Below are 23,225 nucleotides of genomic sequence, written 5' to 3'. Positions count from 1 at the left end.
TGCTTCAGTGTTACTTTTAACACTCTGTAGTGTGGACATATATAGACACCCAACAGTGTTAATTTGACACCGGGCATTTTGCTGTGTACGAGACCAGTTAATAACATCTGCTCTTGATTTCTGTCTTCACAGCTACAAAGATGATAAAACCAGTGCCACCATGACTATTCTGGACATTGGCATACCGACTGGTTTTGATGTTGACGAAAATGATCTTGAAGAGGTATTGTGATAATAAACTGATGCAGTGATGATCCACATGTGTATTTAGAAGAGCACAGTAAAATCCCTGGTGTCAAATTAACACTGCTGGGTGTCTATATGGGCCCACACGTTACGACAATCATCATGTAGTGACCTGAATAACTGAGTTAGGGTTTCTTTGTTGGTTTTGTCAACACTGAACAACAGAAGATCTGGTAACTTAAGTATAATCAGACAAAAGTTTTTAAAACTTATTTTGATCAAAAGCTTAAATACTATCTTTAATGTAGACACACAAACATTAAGAATCAGTGTGAGAATCACAACAAGGGTGACCATCAAAAAAAATCCATGGCTCCCATCATGCATTGTGGCATGAATAAATTATGAACAGATTTGTCTGTAAACACTGACCACTATAACAGTGACCTTAAAAACGTGTGATTTTCTTCTTTGGTGATTCTGCTTGTTAGCACCAGGTGTCTTCAATAATAGTCAGTCATCACTCAATGAATCCCTTAATTACCTCATTAACTTTAAACCTGCTTCATTGTTACTTTTAACACTGTATTGTGGACACATATAGACACCCAGCAGTGTTAATTTTGCTGTGAGGAATCAAACATGCATCGGCAGACAGGACATAAAGCATTTTGATCATGTCATGTATTGAGGATTTCTTTTCTTGTCTTCAGTTGGCTTCAGGGAAGGAGAGATACATTCAGAAATATGAAAATAATAAAGTGCTGTCAGAGCGAGGATCCCTCATCCTCTACCTGGAAAAGGTATGTCAGCAAACCGTTTTGACCAATGATGTCAAAAACAGATTATCTTTCTTCCTGGAAACCATGTGTATCCTGTAAGGCCACATGCTTCATGCATATTCACCTTTTGTGTACATTGCAAACTGCATATCAGAATCATATTTCGCATGATATTTTAAATGGGAGAAAATTAAATACAAATTTAATATGTGACCCTGGACCACTAAACCAGTCTTTAGTCGCTGGGGTATATTTGTATGTATTTGTATATTTGTAGCAATAGCCAACAATACATTGTATGGGTCAAAATTATTGATTTTTCTTTTATGCCAAAAATCAGTATGATATTGAGTAAAGATCATATTCCATTAATATATTTTGTAAATTTCCTACCGTAAATGTATCTCAACTTATTTTTTGATTAGTAATACACATTGCTAAGAACTTCATTTGACAAATTTAAAGGTTTTCTCAATATTTTTGTGTTGCACCCTCAGATTACAGATTTTCAAATAGTAATATCTCGGCCAAATATTGTCCTATCCTAACAAACCATACATCAATGGAAAGCTTATTTATTCAGCTTTCAGATGATTTTGCAGAAGATCTAACCTATTATTTTTACATTATTATTATTATTATTAATATTAGATGTCACTGGTTCAAACATTAATGTGGGTAGCTTAAAGATTACAATATGGTATTTAATAAAACTCTTTTTCTCAATAGGTGTCTCATGAAGTTGAGGAAACGATCTCCTTCAGAATGTACAAGTTGTATAAAGTGGGTCATCTGCAACCTGCTGCAGTAACAATATATGAGTATTACTCACCAGGTGAGCAGTTAGTGCAAGTGCGAGCATGGACACACACACACACACACACACGTTTGTTTTTGTGAAAAGTGGGGACATCCCATAGGCGTAATGGTTCTTATACTGTACAAACTGTATGTGCTATTGCCCTACACCTAAACTTAGCCCTCACAGGAGACTGTGCATTTCTACTTTCCCCAAAAAAACTTACTCTGTATGATTTAAGCGTTTTGAAAAGTGGGGACATGGGGCAATGTCCTCATAAGTCACTTTCTCCTTGTAATAACTGTCATACCTCATTGTGAGGCCATTGTGTCACTGTGTCCTCATTTGTCACAAAAACGCGCGTACACACCAGAGGTGGGACTTTCAAGTCAAATCAAGTCTTCAAGTCATATCCCAAGTCCTCAAAGAGTTAGTTTATGAGATAATTAAGTCACTAATTAAATGATGATTGTGCATTAGTGATGAACACCTGCTGTTATTGAGAATTACAGAGAATCAGATGTTGATGTTTTATTGGTTAAAATTATGCCACCATCATGGAGGTCAGTGTTTGCTTTAGTTGGGCTCTTGGCCCTTGAGTCCTGTATTAGAGCTAATGGTGGGATTTATGACTCTTTGAGGAGATCTGGATCCAAAGAGTGGCTGTTTTGGCTCTTTTTAAATATTTAGTTAGTTATCAGAAGCCAGTTTGGGGGCATCTCAGTTTATACTGGAAATAATCACTGGGAGGAATGATGAGGTGAGATTTTTAGTCAAATAATTAAAACTCAGATATCACACACCAATATCTGAGTTTGAATTATTCTGAAATATTGATTATTACCTCATGTGACGGCAGCCTGCACAAGTCATGGCTCCGCTCCTACCCAATGACAGAGGCACGCAGGGTTTTTTTCCACTGGAGTACTCACGTGAAGGATGTGTGCACAACTATCATCATGCTGTTAGGCAGTAGCACCCCTGCGCTCGGTGCGCCCCTCCCCCTATAACTGTTCTGTCTCGCGGAGGAGCTAATTTGTGTGCATCTGTGTGAAATACGCATAGGAAAAAAAGAACGACAGAAAGAACGGCTCCCCCCCAGCCGCGACTCGGCTCCCATCGTTCATGTTTATGAGCCGTTCAAAAGAATCGCTTCGTTCACAAACGTCACAACTCTAGTTAGAGCTGTCTCTCTGTAGCAATGCATGTGTTGTTGTAAAGCAGAGAGGTCAGTGCGATACAGTGAATAGCTATTATCTCTTTTTATATGGTGAGACAGTCATCATGAGCTGGCATGATTATAATCAAATTGACTATCACTTCATTTATATGTTAAAGTTTTTCATAGTCAATCCTGTGAAATCACAGCATGCAAAGACAGTGTTGCTCTAAAAGTTACAGTCAGTGAATTTTAAACATATCTAATGCATATAAAAAAATTTAACTTCATTTTGATTTAAACACACACTGAAATCAAGAACCAGCATATGAATCTCAACAATGGTGACAATCAACAAAATGCTTCATGCTGCAATGCATGCTGGGTAACACCATTGTAAAAACTCCCATCGTGCTCTGTAGTATGAAAAACTGTCACCACTGTTGAGGATCGTATGATAAATGTTCATGTCTAAAAGCCTTCCCCCTTCCTTTTTCCCAATATTGAAGCATTACTGTGGCTTTTTTTTGCCTTTCAGTAGCACCTGAATGTCAATCAATAAACCAAAAAGAGACACCACTTCATGATGTTTGTTCATCATGAGTTATAAGCAGAAAGTGTATGTTAATCTGCTAAGGTTTGATCCAGCATTGCACAAACGATTGCTGTGAAACAACATTACAACTACTAGGAAACAAATTGCTTTGAATTAGTAAAAGGGTCAAGAGACCAACTAAAGCAAACCTAGACCACAATTATGGTGACATCGTGTGTATTTTTTTTTTTTTGTTGTTGTTGTTTTTCAGTTGATTCCATCCAAGGCTGTGACTGAAGATATTTGTAGTTCTTAGGTGCATTCGACTTGAAGCGGCGCTGCGCAGAATGACATCAAAGTACCATGAGAGTGATAAGAGAGCAGACTGATCCTTAAGCTTTCGAATCGCTCTCGCGGTACTTTGATGTCATACACTGATCATTCTGCACAGCGCCGCTTCAAGTCGAACACACCTTATGTGTTCCTCTTTTCTTCAGTGATGTTGATTGTTAACAGCAGGTGTTCATCACTAATGCACAATCATCATTTAATTAGTCACTTAATTATCTCATTAACTTTAACTCTTTGAGGACTTGGGATATGACTTGATTTGACATGAAAGTCCCACCTCTGGTACACACACACACAGTTGACATGGTTTACATTATCGACAACACTAAAAAAAAAATGTTGACAAACATTTTTGTTGTTGAACAGTCATTTGATCTCATATGACCTGGGGCCTGTTTCAATAAGGAGGTTCAACCAACTCTGAGTTAAAACTTGAACTCTGAGTTGACTTACCCTGAGATGGGAAACTCTGAGTTTTCGGTTACAGAACAGCTGAAATTAGTTAGTTCAATCAACTCTGAGTTGACTGACTCTGAGTTAAGCGCGTGCACCACGACTATGAAAAGTCATGATCAGCGGAGCGCTGAAATTACGATTCACCATGGCAACAGCTCCCGCCAAAAAGACGTCAGCGTGCGTACCTCCGTCAATGCGTAACATTAATTCTTAATAACTGTCTATAACTTAATAACTGTTATAATATCTGAGGTGAAAACTGTAAATTATTGAACTAATATTCATTTTAATGGTATCTCATGGCCACAAAAAAAAAAAAAAAAAGACAGAAAAATAAACAAGAACGTGGCAGCAGCTAAAAATGAAGTATAAAAACACAATTGAATCAAGGTAAAGCTTTAAACATGAAAGGTTCATGGGTGTGGGCTAAATGACTTTTTTACAGACATTTGACATTAAATATCATTCAGTGTCTATTTCAATGCGCTGCAGCTTTTTCCACATAGTCTAGCACTCTTTTCACATAATTAAATATTCTCTAATCCAACCGGTTACATTTCTTAATTAGAGTAATAAAATTAACTACTGACAAGAAGGCAGAGGGAGAACCTGGACCAGCACCACTGACAGATGAAGAGGAGATGGTCAAGTATTGGAAGATTTCTAAAATCCAAAAGTAAAAGTAATAACTTTTGCTTTTGTATTAGGAAATAAAGATGACCAAAAAATTGTAATAATTTGCTTATTTAACAGCTGTAGTGGTGGTTATGGCTCGTACTACCCATCCATCTGGCATCCTTCCATTTCATACAGTAATCATGCTTGTCATCAATGCATCCAACCACACTGGAAATCCTGAAGGAAATTCTGATTATTTCAGGTTACTTCCACAGGTCACAGAAAGATGTTATCAAGTGAACATCATTTATCAGATTAGCCTCATTTAAACCCATTGCTACACCACTGACCTACAGTCCTGTGATACTCCTCTTTGACGGATTTGTGCCCAGGAAACAATTCCCAGAAAGAGCGTGAGAGCGATGCACACTTTACTTAAAATCTGCATATCTTATAATGTGCTCTGCATCTCTGATGTTTAAAAGAAAACTACCATTTAAAATGGTACCGCTCAAATAAATATGCACATGAATACGGTGTAAAAAAACATAATAACATAAATAATAGGCTATAAGGTATTTAGTCTTGTTTCCATGAAGGAAAAAAAAATTAAAATATTATTTTATTTTCCAAATTATCTGGCAATGGGGTAAGAAATTAAAATTAGCCTATTCTTGTTTCCGTTTGCATTAAGATTATTTTTCTTACACTCTGTAGAACAATTTTTTATTTTAACAAGACTAAATATCTAAAACAAATGTTTTCATGTATAGAAAATGCCTCTTAACTTAAATTTTAAATGTTTGTACTTGAAATAAGACAAACATACTCAGTAAGAAAAGCAATTTTGCGGCGTGAATGAATGAATGAGGTATTAAAACATCGCTTACACTTTAAAAAGGGGGAGGAGACCGAAAGAAACTCTGGGTTTACCAAAGAAAACCTGCTCCCGACCAGGTTAGGTTCACAGAGTAAGTTGCCATGGTAACTGACTCTGAGTATAAGTTACCTCTCTTTCAGAAACGGGCTTGACTTACTCTGCTTTCTCAGGTTTAACATACCTCCCATTCTGAAACCCAGAGTTTCCCTCATTTCAGGGTTAACATACTCCGAGTTTTCACTTAACCTCCTTTCTGAAACGGGCCCCTAATATAAGGGCCAGCAATAATGCGATTTCATCAGTGTGATTTACTCATTTGCCACAATAATGCCTTCAAATCATCTTTATTTGTGGGGTTTTCTCAGCAGACATTTTTATATTTGTTGAGATTAATTCATTTGCATATCATGAAATTAGCACAGTAAAAAAATTTATTAATCGACTACCTTGCATTTAACGTGCGTGTGTGCGTGTGTGTGTGTGTGTGTTTTCAGATGCACGCTGTAAAAAGTTCTACCACCCTGAAAGGGCAGATGGCGCTCTATACAGACTGTGTAAAGGAGATCTGTGCCAGTGTGCAGAAGGTATTATAACTCTCAAATAGTAAATGATAACATATCCTGTACTGTTGTAGCATTTTATCTGGTTTTCTGCAGTCCACTTGTCATTTTAAGTATTCAGTTAGGATTTTTGTGTTCTTGTACATGAATGAGGAAACAATATTTGTGTACGTGTGTGTGATAAGTGTATATGTGTATAAAAACATCAACTTCTCCGAACACAGAAAACTGCACTTTCCAGAAGAAAAACAGAGTTGACGAAAATCTACGTTTGAATAAATCCTGTGACACTGGCATAGATTATGGTAAATACATTCAGTTCTGTGTGTTGATTTGTCATTACTCTTATACTTTCAGAAATTAAGATTCATTATTTACTCACCCTGATGTTGTTCTAAACTGGGGTTGGCTCATACCACAATTTTGGCTTTGGCATACCAGAATCAAATACCTTGGTAGCAATATTAAATCGATACAGTATCATGACAAATACCAGTGATCGGTGATAAATGAATCCAAAACAGAGATTGTTGTATTTGGTCCTTCTGATGGGTATGATAGATTTAGTCCTTCTGATGGGTATCAGAATCTTAATTTGGAGAAGTTATCTTGCTTTCATAAACCAGTTTAAAAAAAACCTGGGTGTGCTATTTGATAGAAAGTAGAAGCTGGATTGTACAACCGAGTTTATCAAACTATCAGCTAAGGCTTTTGGCAAAAGCAAAGCTTTGGCTCTCTCGTAGAGATTTTGAAAAGATAATCCATGCCTTTATCTCTATCTGACTCGACTACTGTAACTCTATCTTTTTGTAGGAATAAACAAACAATCTATTTCTTGACTTAAAATAGTACAAAACTCTGCGGCGAGACTTCAGCTGGGTGTACGGATACATGATCATATTACCCCAATTTCGATGTCTGGGGTAATGTTTGCCATTGGCTCCCTGTCCACTGTTCAACTGATTTTAAGATTATTTAACTCGTTTTTAAATCTTTACACAGACTGGCACCAAAGTATCTTTTCAAGTATGTTGCTTTTACACAACCCATTGAGATCCCTCCGATCATCTGATCAGAGTCCGTTGACTATTCCTAGGACAAGATTAAAAATGTGAGGGAATCGTGCCTTTTCTGTTATTGCCCCTAAATTGTGGAATTGTCTTCCATTGTGTATCAGAACTGCTAAAACATTGTCAAACTGTAAGGCTAAGTTATAAACCCACTTGTTTTCTCTGGATTTTAATGTATTGTAGAGATGAACTTATTATCTTTTAAATTGGTTTGCTTTGTCTTGTTTTTAATGTTATTCTAAGTAGGGCTGGGTTTTGACATCAATTTCACAATTCAATTCTCATTCACAAGCTGTGTGTGTGTGTGCATGTGTGTGTGTGTGTGTGTGTGTGTATGTGTATATATACATACATACATACATACATACATACATACATACACAATGCCCTCCATAAGTATTGGAACAGTGAAGACAAAATTGCTCTGTTAGCTGTGGAGTCAAGACATTTACAAATATGATTAAAAGATGAATATGAGACAAAACTACAGAATGTCACATTTTTTTTTTATTAGCCGTTTCAACCATAGAATGTAAAAAAAAGATGGACGATGCGTCTCCGCTTCCTTCAACTATAGAAAAGTGAAGCCAAAACATCTCAGTATGGCCGCTGCCATCGTGCGTAAATGACGTAATTTGGAGCCCGAGTCTGCTCAGTAGAGATTCGTTTGGAGCCCGAGTCTGCGCAGTAGAGATTCGTTTGGAGCCCGAGTCTGCGCAGTAGAGATTCGTTTGGAGCCCGAGTCTGCTCAGTAGAGATTCGTTTGGAGCCCGAGTCTGCGCAGTAGAGATTCGTTTGGAGCCCGAGTCTGCGCAGTAGAGATTCGTTTGGAGCCCGAGTCTGCGCAGTAGAGATTCGTTTGGAGCCCGAGTCTGCGCAGTAGAGATTCGTTTGGAGCCCGAGTCTGCGCAGTAGAGATTCGTTTGGAGCCCGAGTCTGCGCAGTAGAGATTCGTTTGGAGCCCGAGTCTGCTCAGTAGAGATTCGTTTGGAGCCCGAGTCTGCTCAGTAGAGATTCGTTTGGAGCCCGAGTCTGCGCAGTAGAGATTCGTTTGGAGCCCGAGTCTGCGCAGTAGAGATTCGTTTGGAGCCCGAGTCTGCGCAGTAGAGATTCGTTTGGAGCCCGAGTCTGCGCAGTAGAGATTCGTTTGGAGCCCGAGTCTGCTCAGTAGAGATTCGTTTGGAGCCCGAGTCTGCGCAGTAGAGATTCGTTTGGAGCCCGAGTCTGCGCAGTAGAGATTCGTTTGGAGCCCGAGTCTGCGCAGTAGAGATTCGTTTGGAGCCCGAGTCTGCGCAGTAGAGATTCGTTTGGAGCCCGAGTCTGCGCAGTAGAGATTCGTTTGGAGCCCGAGTCTGCGCAGTATAGTCGTGAGGTGGAGCCGCGGAATCAAACTCCCGCCCAAACTCCCGCAGACCCAATCAACCATAACGACACGCCCCGTTTTCATAGCATCAATTTACTAGCTAAAATCAAACTTACCACAAAAACGAACAATTGAACATATATCAGTGGGATAACAACTACCTTAAATGACCAAAATCATATTTTGGAAAATTGTATTGGAAGTGTAATTTTTTTTGTTATGACTCATGTCCCATTCGTTTACATGGTTTATGACCTGTACTGCAGCCAGCCACCAGGGGGCGATCAGAGAGCCCGCAGCTTCACTTTCCAGTATGAGTGAGACACACCTGGTTTCAACACATACATGTTTTACCAGCTAAGAAGTTCAGCACTTTTAGAGTTCATCCCTCTATCTGATGTGAGTATTGGAGCAGTTGCCTCACAGGTCTTTCTAAGTGATCAGCTGTGTCCTGTTGCATTAATTCTTCAGATATTAAAAGCAGGGAATGTGTCGTATCAGTTATATGCATTACTTCTGGATTCTGAATCTTGCATTCGATGATGACACACACAAACCAGGATGAAGATGAGGGAGCTGACTTTGAAAGAAAAGCAAGCAATTTGGATGCTAAAAGAAAAGAGGAAGTAAATTAGAGCTATAGCAAAAACAAAGGGCATGGAGAAATCAAGAGTTTGGAAACCACCAGCAACCAACAACTACCTGATCGGCTGAGAAAAGAACAGTAGTTGATGACAGACAAATCATAAAAGCTGTGAAAATGAATCCTAAAAGACGTGTCTGTAAAATCAGCAACAACTTCCAGAAAGCAGGGGTGATGCTCTGACAATCTACTGCCTACCAATATTCAAGAAAATGCCACCAGATTCATTGGGAAGTGCTCCATATTGCATCAGGACAATGACCCAAAACACCCTGCCAGTTCAGTTAAGGAATTTATAAGGGCAAAGAAATGGAAAGTCTTAGATTGCCCAAGTCAATCTCCTGATTTAAATCCGATTGAACATGAATTTCACCAGCTGAAGAGGAGAGTAAAGGCAGAAACTCCCCAAAACAAGCAACAATTGGAATTGGCTGCATTAAAGGCTGGGAAAAGCATTTCAAAGGATGAGACCAAGAGTCTGGTGATGTCTATGGGTCACAGACTCACTGCTGTGATTGTGCGCAAGGGATCTGCAACTAAATAATAGCTTTTAATCTTTTATATCTACCTTATGTTCAACTGTCCCAATACTTATGCTCACATCAATGAGTGGGATGAACTCTAAAAGTGCTGTTCTTTTTATTTGGTGTTGAAACGGCTAATAATAAAATGTGGCATTCTATAGTTTTGTCTCATATACTTTATCTTTTAATCATATTTGCAAATGTCTTGACTCCACAGGCATATATATATTAGGTACACATGCCAAATTTGCTCAATGGGAAAAAAAATATCTTAACTAATGTTGTAAAATATAGGCCTACATGAGAGTCAGTTGATACTACATTACTATACACAGCAAAATCCCCAGTTTCAAATTAACACTGCTGGGTGTCTATGTGTCCACATTACAGAGTGTTAAAGTCAATGAGGTAATTAAAAGATTCATTGAGTGATGATTGACCATTATTGAAGACACCTGATGTTTAGCCGCACGTCAAAATGAAGTTACATGCCAGTTTGGAGTTTACGATGTTCTGCCTTTTTTTTTCCAGTCCATTAAAGTCTGCCGCATTTTTAATTATGGTGTAGACAAACGAATTAGATCGCGATCTACCAAAGAGCTCCATATGACAAAGCACTGTAAAGACTAGACACCTTGGCAGCAATACATAATCGTGAATAATCTTTAAAGATTTTTTTTCTCCTTTTTGTAATGCAGATTATTCACCAGGCTGTCACTTCTAGTTGAATGTGTGTGCACTTTAATGCCGTAGCATGATCAGTTGCTCGCAATTAAGTCCATATCCTACCTTTTCTTGTAACCCGATAAAATCAATCCATGGCGCTGAACGTCATCGGAGATGTTTAATCCACACGCATTTCTGAGTATGCCTGCTTGCTGGCGTTCACATAAATCCACAAGTCATTCTTTTAGGTTAGGCTATTTCATTCAAGTCAATATAAGCAATTATGCTATGACTAGCATTATTTTACGTTACTGAGCATAGCAAATAAATTGGTTGCAAAACGGTATCCGTTCACATGTTTAACTTTTTAGTCTGCTTATTACGGTCAAAAAATAAAAAAATTAATACAGTCTGTAGGATATCAGAGACCGAATCAGACAAATTTAAGATTCGATCAGAACATCGAAACCTGAGGAGCCGAAATTCCACAGAGGCCCAAGAAAACAGGACATCCTAAATCTGTCCAGATCCTAGAGCCAACCCGTCTAAAGAAAGCCTAACCAGCAAGCCTCTTTCACAAAACAGCTTGCAACATTAAGACAAAAGAACACTTATCAATAAGTTCAACACGGGAAGGAGATCGTCAAATTTTGGGCAAGTAATCAAGACTGATGGTCAAAGAGATGGCCGTCACATGTAAATCTGTGATAGAAATCACGAGCTACAATTATGGTGGCATCGTGTTGTTGTTGTTGTTTTCAGTTGATTCCATCCAAGGCTGTGGCTCAAGTCATACGTTTTTGTATTTCTCTTTTCTTCAGTGATGTTGCTTTCTTCAGTCACTTAATTATGTCATTAACTCTTTGAGGACTTGGGATTTGACTTGAGACTTGTTTGTGACTTGAAAGGAATGACTTGGTTCCTCTGGCGAAATCAGCTGCTGAGTTGGAATAAGCATCTGGCAGGACTTTTACTTTCTGAACCCTGGACTGTACACCTCTGCCACCTGCTGGGTCAAAACAACCCAACTGCTGGGTTCGTCCCTTTTTAACCCAGCGCTGGGTTATATTTAACCCAGCATTTTTTAGAGTGTAGTTAGTTTTGTTGTTGTTGGTTACGTCAACACTGCAAACAACATAAGATCTGGCATTATTAGTATAATTAGATGTTTTTAAAACCTATTTTAATCAACAACAAACTTTTTTTAATTTAGACACAGACATCAAGAATCAGCGTGAGAATCACAACCATGGCTCCCATCATGCATTGCGGCATGAATAAATTATGAGTTGAATTGTCTTTGTAATTTATTTTATTCTTGCCATTTTCTTTTATTTTTGCTGTTTTTGTGACCTTTTTAGTAGCTTGTTTTGTGATGTTCCGAATTGATATGTTTATTTATATCTGAATATGTTGTTTCTCACCATTGCTGAGATACATACGCTGATTCTTGATGTCTGTGTGTGCTGTGTGTTTACACTTCTTATTTTTATTTTATTTTTTTCTTGGATCAGAGCAGGTTGTAAGAAATCCTTCCAAAATGTATTGAAAATACAAAATATCTCACTGTGGAATCAAAAGGTTGTTGTAATCAATAAAGGAAATTTAACTCTGAGGTTAGACTCTAAACTAGTTCAGTACTCAAATTCAAATTTTTATTTGTCACATACGTATACATACATAGTACGACATGTAGTGAAATGTATTGTATGACTGTCCATCAAATTGTCCAACAAAATTAAGACAACCTCAAGCTTACAAAAATACAAATAGAAAAATAAGTACAGTAGATATATATAGAAATAAACTAGCAATAAAATAAAAATAGATATGAGAATAAAAATAGAATATGATTCTATAAAATAAAGTGTATGTCAGTGATAAAGTGTCCGTGTGCTGTGCAGTGCAGTTAAGTGTATAATGAGTAAAGGAATACTAAAGACAAAGACAAATGGTATGTAAGTCCCACTCATTTATCCTCACGAAACCTTCTACAAATTAGTGCAGATTGTACTTGAAATTGTGCAAAGTGAAAGTGTGGGGTGATGTGATTATAGTGGAGAGTGGTTAAGACTCCGAATGGCCTGCGGGAAGAAGCTCCTCCTCATTCTCTCTGTGTTCGCCTTCATGGAGCGGAAGCGTCTCCCTGAACGCAGCAGAGAAAAGAGTCCATTGTTGGGATGGCTGAGGTCCTTCACTATCTTCCTGGCCCTGGTCAGGCACCGCTTGCTGTAGATCTCCTGCAGGTCAGGGAGCTCGGTGTGGATGGTACGTTCCGCTGAACGCACCACCCTCTGGAGGGCTCATCTGTCCTGCATAGTGCAGTTCCCGAACCAGGAAGTGATGCTGCCCGTCAGGACGCTCTCGATGGTGCAGGTGTAAAAAGTCTTAAGCACCCGAGAGGGAAGTCTAAAGTCCCTTAAGCGTCTCAGATGGTACAGACGCTGCCTGGCCTTCTTCACCAGGGTGCTGGTATGGCAGGACCAAGTCAAGTCCTGCGTGATGTGAACACCCAGGTATCTGAAGCTGTCCACTCTCTCCACTGGAGTCCCATTGATCGTAATCGGCTGGTATGACCGCTCCTGCTTCGTACTGAAGTCCACTAACAGCTCATTAGTTTTGCTGATGTTCAGGTGTAGACTATTCACCTGGCACCAACTCTCCAGGTTCTTAATCTCCTGTATGTAGGCCGTCTCGTCGTTGTCTGATATCAGGCCCAACACAACAGTGTCATCAGCAAACTTGATGATGGTGGTGGAGTTGAAAGTGAACAAACATGGCGGCGCCCATCTCACGTTACAGATCAAGATCAAGATAATTTATAAAGGTGTTTAAATTACAAAATGCATTCGTTTACACATATTTGTGAATCGTAATATCAGATTGTCCATGACATGGTAAGCAAGTCTGTGAATATATTAAATAAAAAAGGAAAAAAAACTAAATAAAAGCGATCTATCTATCATAGTGTTATTGTGGCACATCTGTCATAGTGGATCCATCTGTCATAGTGTTATTGTGGTGTGTCACATGACAAACATGACGCGTCGCCATGGAAACAGTAAGGGGAAACGTTCTAAAATAACGGTCGCCTTAAACTCACTCTGGGGTGACCACTAGAATATTTTAAACTCCCCACTAAAAGGGTTAAAATCTTTCCTCTAACGCAGGGCTGTCCAAACTCGGTCCTGGAGGGCCGGTGTCCTGCAGAGTTTAGCTCCAACCCTAATTAAACGCACCTGAAGCAGCTAATCAAGGTCTTACTAGGCATACTAGAAACTTCCATGCAGGTGTGTTGAGGCAAGTTGGAGCTAAACTCTGCAGGACACCGGCCCTCCAGGACCGAGTTTGGACAGCCCTGCTCTAACACATTGGTCTCAAACTCAGTTCCTGGAGGGCCACAGCTCTGCATAGCTTAGCTCTAACCAGCTCCAAATCACACCTGCTTGGAAGTTCCTAGTGATCCTGAAGAGCTTGATAAGCTGGATCAGGTGTGTTTGATTAGGGTTGGAGCTCAACTATGCAGAGCTGTGGCCCTCCAGGACTTGAGTTTGAGACCAATGATCTAACGTCAAGAAAACTGGACATTTTTTATGTTCCCAGAACCAAAATTGAATATTTGGAGAACGATCTTATAACAAACTTCTGTTACCTGGGTGGATCTTCATTAAAAAATAAAGTTTATCCATTCGGTCCTAATGTCGGGATCAGAAGGATGGCAACTTTGCCATCTTTATTGTTTGGTTTCTGCATAGACCTGCGCATTTGCCTTTCTCGTAAACACTACATGTGCGAATCGGTGGGAGAGGCTGAACAGTGATATAGAAGCAGGCGTTGATTTTCATCTGTGGAGGCATTGTTAAGGGACACTAATAGAGTCATACATTACACAAGTTGTCGTTTTGGCAGGCTGGCTTAAATATAAGCTGTTTTTAGACTAACTAGAAAAGTTTGAGTTCTGAAACTTACAGGATGTTTTTATAATTCAGTGACCTCTTATTTGTCCAAAGATCAATGGAAATTTGGTTTTCCAGTTCATCACACCTTTGAAATCAATTAGTCAGAGCTACAGAAATGCATCTTCATATTTAAAAGTAAATCCAGTTTTGCCATCCATCAGGGGGATCAAGCCTTCTTGAACCTACAACTTTCTTGATCCTGTTGTTTTTCAGTAAGACACAAAAATGACTGCATTTCACACTGCTCTTTTCATAGTGAACAATTGTACACAAAGGAAACGCCTAAATCTCACATCATCTCAATGAACAGAATATTCAAGTTGAATATCTTTACTTCTGTAAACTGTGTAATTTGTTGAGAACAAGATAATGTGACAATGGTCAGTGGAAACCAAAGGCTAAACTCAAAATCACATTAAAAGTCAAAGTAAAAAATACAGACTGCATGAATTTCATTCAAGCAACTAATAATGTAAGTCTTTAGTGTGTATGGCCCCCATGTTGCCTGTATGCACTCCTAACAATGTCTAAGCGTGCTTCTGATGAGGCCTGAAATAGGGCATGAGTGAGCTCCTGGACAGTCTCTGGTGCTAATTGGCAGCTTCAGATGCTCAGATACATAATGCCCTAAAGGTTCTCGAGTGGATGCAGGGCCGAGGAATGTGAGAGCCAATCAGTGGCATCAATGGCAACAGTCAGTGGCTTCATCACCCAGAAACTGCCTACACATTCTGGCCACATAAGGCTAGGCATTGTCATGCACAAGGAGGAGCCCAAAATACCACTGTAATTTCTGACAATGGTTCTGAGGATTTCATCATGATACTTAACAGCAGTAAGAGTACTGTTGGCTAGCACTTGAAGATCTGTGTGACCCTCCAAGAATATTCGTCCCCATACATGCACATCAGTAGCCCACTGGAAGTTATTCTGGAGGGCTCTGGCAGTGTTCCTCCTGTTCCTTCTTGCACAAAGAAGCAAATACAGGTCCTGCCTCTGTGTTTTTGTCCTTCTATAGTCCCATCCAGATCTCCTTGTGTAACAGCCTGTCTCTCTGTATCTCCACCATGATCTTAAGACTGCTGATAGACACACCAAACCTCCTTGTGACGGCATCTATGGATGTGCCATCATGGAGGAGCTGGACAACCTGTGCAATGTGAGTGAGTCGCAGTTGCTGCCTACACTCATAGTGAGAAGGACATGAACAAATCACAAACATAGACACAAATCAGACAAGAAGGGTAAGGAGAGAGCGATTGTTTGTGGCCATCACCTGCAAAACCATTAATTTTGGGGTTTGTCTTGCTGTTGTCTCTCCAGGGCACCTGTTGTCACTTTCATTTGCACCCAAGCAGGTGGAATTGAGGGCCTATCCACACGATGTATTGTATCTGCGTTTTGTCCAGACGGATCCAACGTTTTGGGAGCCTTGTGTTTTCGTGTGTTCAACCAATCTATATCTTTTGTGAAACGATAATGTCATCACCCCACATCTCGACCCTAGTCAGAGACCACTATGTCACGTAACAACAACAACAATGCTTGTGTTCGTGCTTCAGAAGCTACTGAGCCTATTAGCTTTACTAAAGCAAAACCTTCTTGCGTGTTGTTGTGTTGGGTTTTTATACAGCGTGCAAGATTTATGCGCATGCTCCTATACTGTAAAAAATTATCGTGATTTTAACGGTAAAAAACTGTGAAAATGCTACGGTAAAAACCTGTTACATGGTTAACGGAAAGTTCCTGTAAAATTTACAGGGAAAAACCGTAAACTGACGTTCCCAGAATTCCCTGCGTTCCATTTCAAATTCTGTTTGAATTTGACGTTTCTTAGTTTTTTCTTATCAGTTATGTTTATTAGGGTTTGTATGTTACATCTAATGTTGTTAAATTAATGTTTATAGCATATTTCAGTTTAATGAGTCTCACCATGATGGTGTTTAGTGCTTGTGTGAATCACACTGTGCACCTTCTATATATTTTATTGTTTATAAGATGCTTGTGATGGGCTTTGGCTCATCATGTGACTTTCTCATCATCACCTGCATTTGGTGGTTATCAGTGTATTTGAAAGGAACAAAACAGATTTCAGTACTTTAATAGGTTTGTATATTAAGATTATATCAGTTAAAGAAATTACGGTGTTTAACTGTAAATTTAAGTTAAAACCTAAAACGTTGCTCTTACGGTAGAAATCTGGCAACCCCAGCTGCCAGTTTTTTACCGTAAATTTTACGGAATTTTTTTACAGTGTACTCTTCTCCTTTTTAGTGTATCTATGTGGCAGAATTACAGCAGCACATACTGGTCTGGCATGTATACTAAATCGTTTTGAGTTGGTTTCAGTGGTTTTGTGTGTATGCAGATATTTCTCGAGACGACGCCGTTTATGGAAGAACGAGAAAAAAAATAATAATAATTGAATAGGGAAACCTCTGGCTTCGTGTGATTGTGGCCTGATTCACAACCACTTATGCTTCCTAACTGGACAGACTGATATACTGTGATTAAGTGTTCCCTTAATTTTTTTGAGTAGTGTACAAAGCTTGCACCTCTAAAAAAATTATAAAACTCAGGTGCACAATCAAAAAATATAAATCATAGACAAAATGCAAAGTAGTCAGCACATTGTTGCTTAAAAACAGTTTTCCAAAACAGATGTAGCATGTTCTCTTTTCATTGTGACCATGTCTGTTAATCTCCAAAAATGCTAAACATATCATAAAAGTAGATCATGTGACTTGTGCACTATATTCCAAGTCTCCTGAAGCCAAAAGTGACTTAAGAGTGAAATTTGACAAGTTTCACTCGTAAGTCACTTTTAAACACTTTCAGTGAGTTGTTAACTCAAGTACCCCTGCAAACTAATCAGTGAGTTTTCTTTTTTTTTTTTTTTTTTTTGTGGGAAATATATTTGTTTTTGTTGTGCTGAAGAAAGATAGTCATAAAGGTGTGGGACAACATGAGGGTGTAAATGATGACAATTTTCATATTTGAGTTAACTTCCATTAACCCTGCTGTAAATGCAATTAAAAAAAATGTTTGACTTGAAAAATGACCACTGAAGTATAATTCGTTGTGGTAATAACAATATAATATGTATGTTCGACAGTTTATAAAGTCAAAGTGTTGACGATGAATCTGACACAGGACACTGACATCTATGAGATGAATGTGGAGCAGGTGATAAAAGAAGGTAAAGTTCATTATTCCATCCATGTTTCTCCACTGATCATGAAATTCAAATGAAACATGTCTGATTTCTATTTGCACTGCAGTAGAATTGTTTTGTAAACATTGTTCTGTCCTGTAGGCACTGATGATGGTGTTGAAGGGGAAGTGAGACAATTTTGGGGTCTTCCCAGTTGCAGAGAACATTTAGGGTTGGTAGAAGGCAAGTCATACCTCATCATGGGCAAATCTGTTGACCTGCCAGATATAGGCGGAAGGTAGGTTTCCACTCTGTTTTCAAGATAGGATGATTTGCCTGAGGTTTATGCATTTAAAGTATGTAGAATGTTGTTCATACACTTAAATAAATGATCAATACAATTAATACAAATATAACTTGAATACAAATCTTCTATAGTGAATATATTTTATTTTCAGAGTTGAAGTAAATTTGATTATTTTTGTGAGCTTTGAAGTCAAAAATGTCCAGAGACTGAAGGGGAAAAAAAACAAATCTGATTAAAAGGCTGCAATGCTTATAAAAAATAATAAATTATATAATTTATTTAATATAAGAAATAATAAAATTAGTGCTGTCAATCGAAGAAAAAAAAAAAAACGATTTAATCGCACATTTTTTCAGTCCAGATGTGGTTAAATTTCCTTGTGATTCGTGAAAGCAATGACGACACGGTATGCTTTTTATGGACCAACATAACAGTAATGCTTGAGGTTGAACTAAGCAGTTTAATATTCATATATATTTTTATGTATAGATCTATGTATATTTTATTATTATTATATTTATCTATATAATTTCAGACGTTCCAATCTCTTGTTACATTTTTTCAAAAATAAGTAAATAAATAAACCAACTGTTAACTCTAACAATACAAAATAATGATGTTATCCTTTATGTAATGGCTGGGTGGGTATTAAATGATAAAAAAAAAAACACCCAATGCGTAGCAGAGATCTAGCATCTTGAAAATCGTCTTGAAATCAGGCACAGAGATGAAGTACTATGGTAAGATCACATTTAATGGAATAATGAATTATAGCTATGATTTGAAGTAATTTTTGAGAGAGAGGGATGCAAGTTGCATGTGTGAATTGCGTCTTGCTATGCAAACAATGAAGCTATGAGTTTTGTTACTTCAAAAACATAAATGTTGCCCCCCAGTTTCTGATAAATATAATGTAGCGAATCAGTATTGAGGCTTTTACATTAATAAAACTTGCGTTGAATTGACAAGTGCACATGCCCGTGAATGTTTTCATTTGTGCGTAGCGCAATCTCTGATCTGTGTGTCTCTGCAAGTGATGTGTGCACTCAATGAAAGCAGTGAAACAATATACTAGCACTATAAAGTTAGTAGCAAAAAAACAATTTAATACTATTTTATCTTAGAAAAAGGAATTAACGTTATACTACACCAGGGGTGCCCAACCCTGTTCGTGGCAATCGACTGTCCTGCAAAGTTTAGCTCCAACTCTAATCAAACACACCTGAAGCAACTAATTAAGGTCTTCAGGATTGCATGAAAATTAAAGGCAGGTGTGTTTGATTAGAGTTGGAGCTGAACTTTGAACAGTGTTACTTTGAAAAAAAAGTAACACTGAAGCAGTGTTAAAGCTAATGAGATAATTAGTTAAGTAACTGAGTGATGATTGACTATTAATGAAGAACACCTGCTGTTAACAAACTGAACCATTGAAAGAAAGAGAAACAAGAACAGAAAGAAGAGACGAGACGAGCAGAAATACAAGAACTACAACTGACTTCAGCCACAGCCTTAGATGAAATCAAGTGAAGATAAAAAAAAAGACATTAAATCTCTCAAGATCTCGGCAGAGGATGATTAAACAACTCCACAAACAGCATCACCAGCTACACTTATTACTAACCAGATTGACTTTAGATGCTGATGTTGATGTTGATGTTTCGTTTGAATTGCCATTATCGAGGTCAGTGTTTCTAAATAATCACACCAAGCATATGAAACTAAACACCAGTGATCTACCATCGGTTCCAACAACACAGCAAGCTTATAAATTACATAAAATACAACCTGAATATATATTGTCTCTTGAGTATATTGCTTTAATAGCAGCAGTAATTATTATTTATCCTTTTAGAATACTTTATAAAGGTTTAAGTCTTTGTTCTGTCCAAAAAAAAAAAAAAAAGGGGAAAAGAAAAGCATTTCTTTTTGGAATGTGAGTCGAAGCGGGAGGTGTCTGGAAGTCATAAGACTGTCACTTTGGGTGCGTATCTGTAAAACTTCAACGCTCAGAGTCTCGTCGTAAAACCCTTGTTGATAAAATCATTGAATTACGCGTTAAGCGGTCATCCTGCATCATGTCCAGATACAGAGGTCTTTGTATTGTTCTGGTTGAATTATGTTTAAGTGGTAAAAAGCCACAGTGAAGTCCTGTTCTGGAATAGAGATAAGGAGATCCATATTCCTGAGATAAGGAGATTTAGGGCAGGAAATCGGCCAGCCAGTCAAATGCAGATCGATCATGTAATTTTCTACGCCTTGCAGATGCTTGCTTTCGGGAAGACCTGGGGCACCTCGTCTTCGCTGATTTGAATTGCATGTGTGGGTGAGAGGGGGGTTGCTGGAGGTGTTAATGGTTGTGTGGAGAGGTGTTCAGAGTGGGTGTGGGGTGTTTTTCAAACCTGCAGTAGAACTCATTCAGATCGTCTGCCAGTTGTTGATTCTCCACAGTGCTGGGGGATGGTGTCTTGTAGTTGGTGATCTCTTTCAGACCTTTCCACACCGATTCTGAGTCACTGGAAGAGAATTGTATCCTTATTTTTTGAGAATAATTCCTCTTTGCCACTCTGATCTCCTTTTCCAGTGTGTATTTGGCCTGTTTATACAAGACTTTGTCCCCCCTCCTGTAAACATCTTCTTTGGCCTGACTTAGCTGTCTGAGTTTTGCCGCGAACCACAGTTTGTCGTTGTTGTAGGTTAAATGAGTCCTGGTAGGAATGCACATATCTTCACAGAGACTGATATAAGATTTTACAGTCTCTGTGAGCTCGTCCAGATCGGTGGCAGTAGCTCCAATCAATGAGGTGGAAACAGGCTTGTAAATCCCGCTCTGCTTCATTAGTCCATCTTTTAACAGTCCTTAAAACGGGTTTAGCTGATTTCAGTTTCTGCCTGTAGGTCAGTATAAGATGAAGCAAACAGTGATTAGAGAGTCCTAAAGTCGCCCATGGGACGGCATCTTTTATTGCTATGTAACAGTGATTGAATATATTACTGTCTCTGGTGGGACATGTGATGTGTTGTCTGTATTTTGGCTGTTCACGGGAGAGATTGGCTTTATTAAAGTCTCCGAGAATAATTAAAACAGAGTCCGGGTGTTGTTGTTCTGTGTCTGTGATCTGATCAGCGACTTTCTGTACAGCTGAGCTCATGTGCGCTTTCTAAACTCCCACGGCGAATAGAAAGGCTAATAGTTAATAAAGAGCACTTCTAGATCTGAACAGCCTCGCTTTCCCCATGTGTGCGTCCTAAAGCGTCTGAACAGCACCGCTGCTCCGCCGACTACAATGTCCAGCAAAACATCCGAATAATCGAAAACTGGTGAAATATCGGGTGGTGTGTACTGCTGAATGTCCAGCAATTTGTCTGTGGTGAACCTGATTACAGGTATATAACTAAAGACAGGACAAACTAACAAAAACACAAAAACAACTGCGGTTGAGGCCACGGAGGCTGCCATGAGCGGCGCCATCTTGGATTCACTTGCCATTTCATATTTTAATTATCATTAAAACCATATTCAACTATTGTGATTTGAACAACTCAGGATAAATAAATACCGTTCAGCATAACACACAGTTTTAACTAACAGTTTCCCATGCACACTGCATGCAGAGTAGTTTCGTTTTGTGTAAAAACATGGCGGAAAAGCAGGGAGGTTTTAAAAGAGTGCTAAGGGAATTATACAAATGAATATGTGAATGAATTAATTATATGAATGTACCTCTGAAGGTTCTCACTCTCTTCAGAAAAGATTCGATGGCATTTTGTTTTCGTCTTCACTCCATGTAATATCTAAAAGTATTTTTAATTGCAATGCTGCTTTGTCCGCGGAGGTTACGGGAAACAGCTCTAATTCCACTATTTCATAAGCATCGCCTAGTTGTCAGAGAGAGTTACATTCACATTCAGCCTGTGTGCAGTTTTTGTCTGGTTAAAAATAATTTATAATTATTTATGAATCATTTATTAATCAGCTATTTTGACTTGACCCTTTTCTTTATTTTAAGGACGAAATGTGAGCTTTACCATTTTATTAAACCTTTTCAAAATTTTATTTGATCATTCCGTACATGCTATTAGATAAACTGTTGTCAGTCATTTAAAATCCGGACATCATTGGTAATGTTATTGTTTTAGTGTTTATGCAAACAAAAAAAAAGTATTTGTTTGTTGATTTTAAATATAAAACTTGATGAATTTATGTGTCAGTAGTTTTTCAACATTTTACCATATTTTTACCATATTTTTCACATTTTAACAATACCGTGATAATACTGATAACCGTGATAGTTTTGGTCACTATAATCATGATGAGAAATGTTCATACCGTTACATCTCTAGACTACAGTTCACCGTTGTTCTACTGAAGCTCCTCGTCACCTGTACCTTTTCCGCACTTGTTTGACTAGCGCCTTTTGCCGAGGCAAAGTTACAGTGTGCGTCAGAAAAGTCTCCCATTTCATTTGCTGGTAAAGACATTCTGAATCTAAATAAATGCAATTCTTGTCTAGGAAAAAAAAAGATACAGAAGCATCAGTAGTGAGTGGGGTGGCCAACCCTATAGCTCCGCCCCTGTGGTAACAGCGTTAAATATTTTTAACACCGTTCAACAGGAAAAATGTATCACCTGCGTCAACATACTAATTTTGACAGCACTAATTAAAATAAGTGAACTTTAATATTTATTAATAAAAAAAGCTATTTTGTTTTAAAATATGAATATATGTCCACAAAGTCACCATTACGTAAGCAAGAAAAGACCCTAGCAGACAAAAAATCTTTACAAATGATCTCATATTTTGACCTGTTATTAAAATGTTTTGTTCAGGTAAAACTGGATGTCTATCAAAAATGTATAAAAATCATCATGAAAACAAACATTTTTAAAAGAGTTCTCTTTTATATCCTTATTTTTTTATTGACCATTTTGACTTTACTTTCTGTTGTTTTAGACTGCAGTATGTTTTTGGTGAGGGGACCTGGGTTGAATACTGGCCTACAAGAGAGGAAAGCCTATCACAAAAAGCACACCGGGACCGATACATCGGCATCTCTGGGCTCCAAAATCAACTCCTCAATTATGGATGTTTTAATTAATTATAGAACACCTATTTGTTGATTACAGAAAATAAAACATGCTCTCCAGCACACTTTGCATCAAATAAAATAAATGAGTCCATGATTACTCCTGACATTTGCTTTCTGACAGAGTT

At 38.3% G+C, this 23,225-nt stretch overlaps 1 protein-coding gene across 1 annotated transcript in view; it reads left to right on the top strand.

The window, feature by feature from the left end:
• LOC306872969 (complement C3-like) overlaps positions 1-23,204 on the top strand; it is a 139,067-nt gene extending 115,863 nt beyond the window's left edge. The window contains exons 34-41 of the mRNA XM_079421942.1: positions 133-223; positions 900-989; positions 1,698-1,803; positions 6,261-6,350; positions 6,551-6,631; positions 17,667-17,750; positions 17,868-18,003; positions 22,965-23,204. Of these exons, the coding sequence (XP_079278068.1) occupies positions 133-223; positions 900-989; positions 1,698-1,803; positions 6,261-6,350; positions 6,551-6,631; positions 17,667-17,750; positions 17,868-18,003; positions 22,965-23,109 (823 nt within the window). The 3' untranslated portion in view covers positions 23,110-23,204. The remainder of the gene's footprint in view (positions 1-132; positions 224-899; positions 990-1,697; positions 1,804-6,260; positions 6,351-6,550; positions 6,632-17,666; positions 17,751-17,867; positions 18,004-22,964) is intronic.
• Positions 23,205-23,225: the final 21 nt, after the last annotated feature.

Source organism: Barbus barbus (assembly GCF_936440315.1).
Source record: "Barbus barbus genome assembly, chromosome: 7".
Lineage (NCBI taxonomy): Eukaryota > Metazoa > Chordata > Actinopteri > Cypriniformes > Cyprinidae > Barbus > Barbus barbus.
This window is presented reverse-complemented; position numbering and strand designations above follow the sequence as displayed.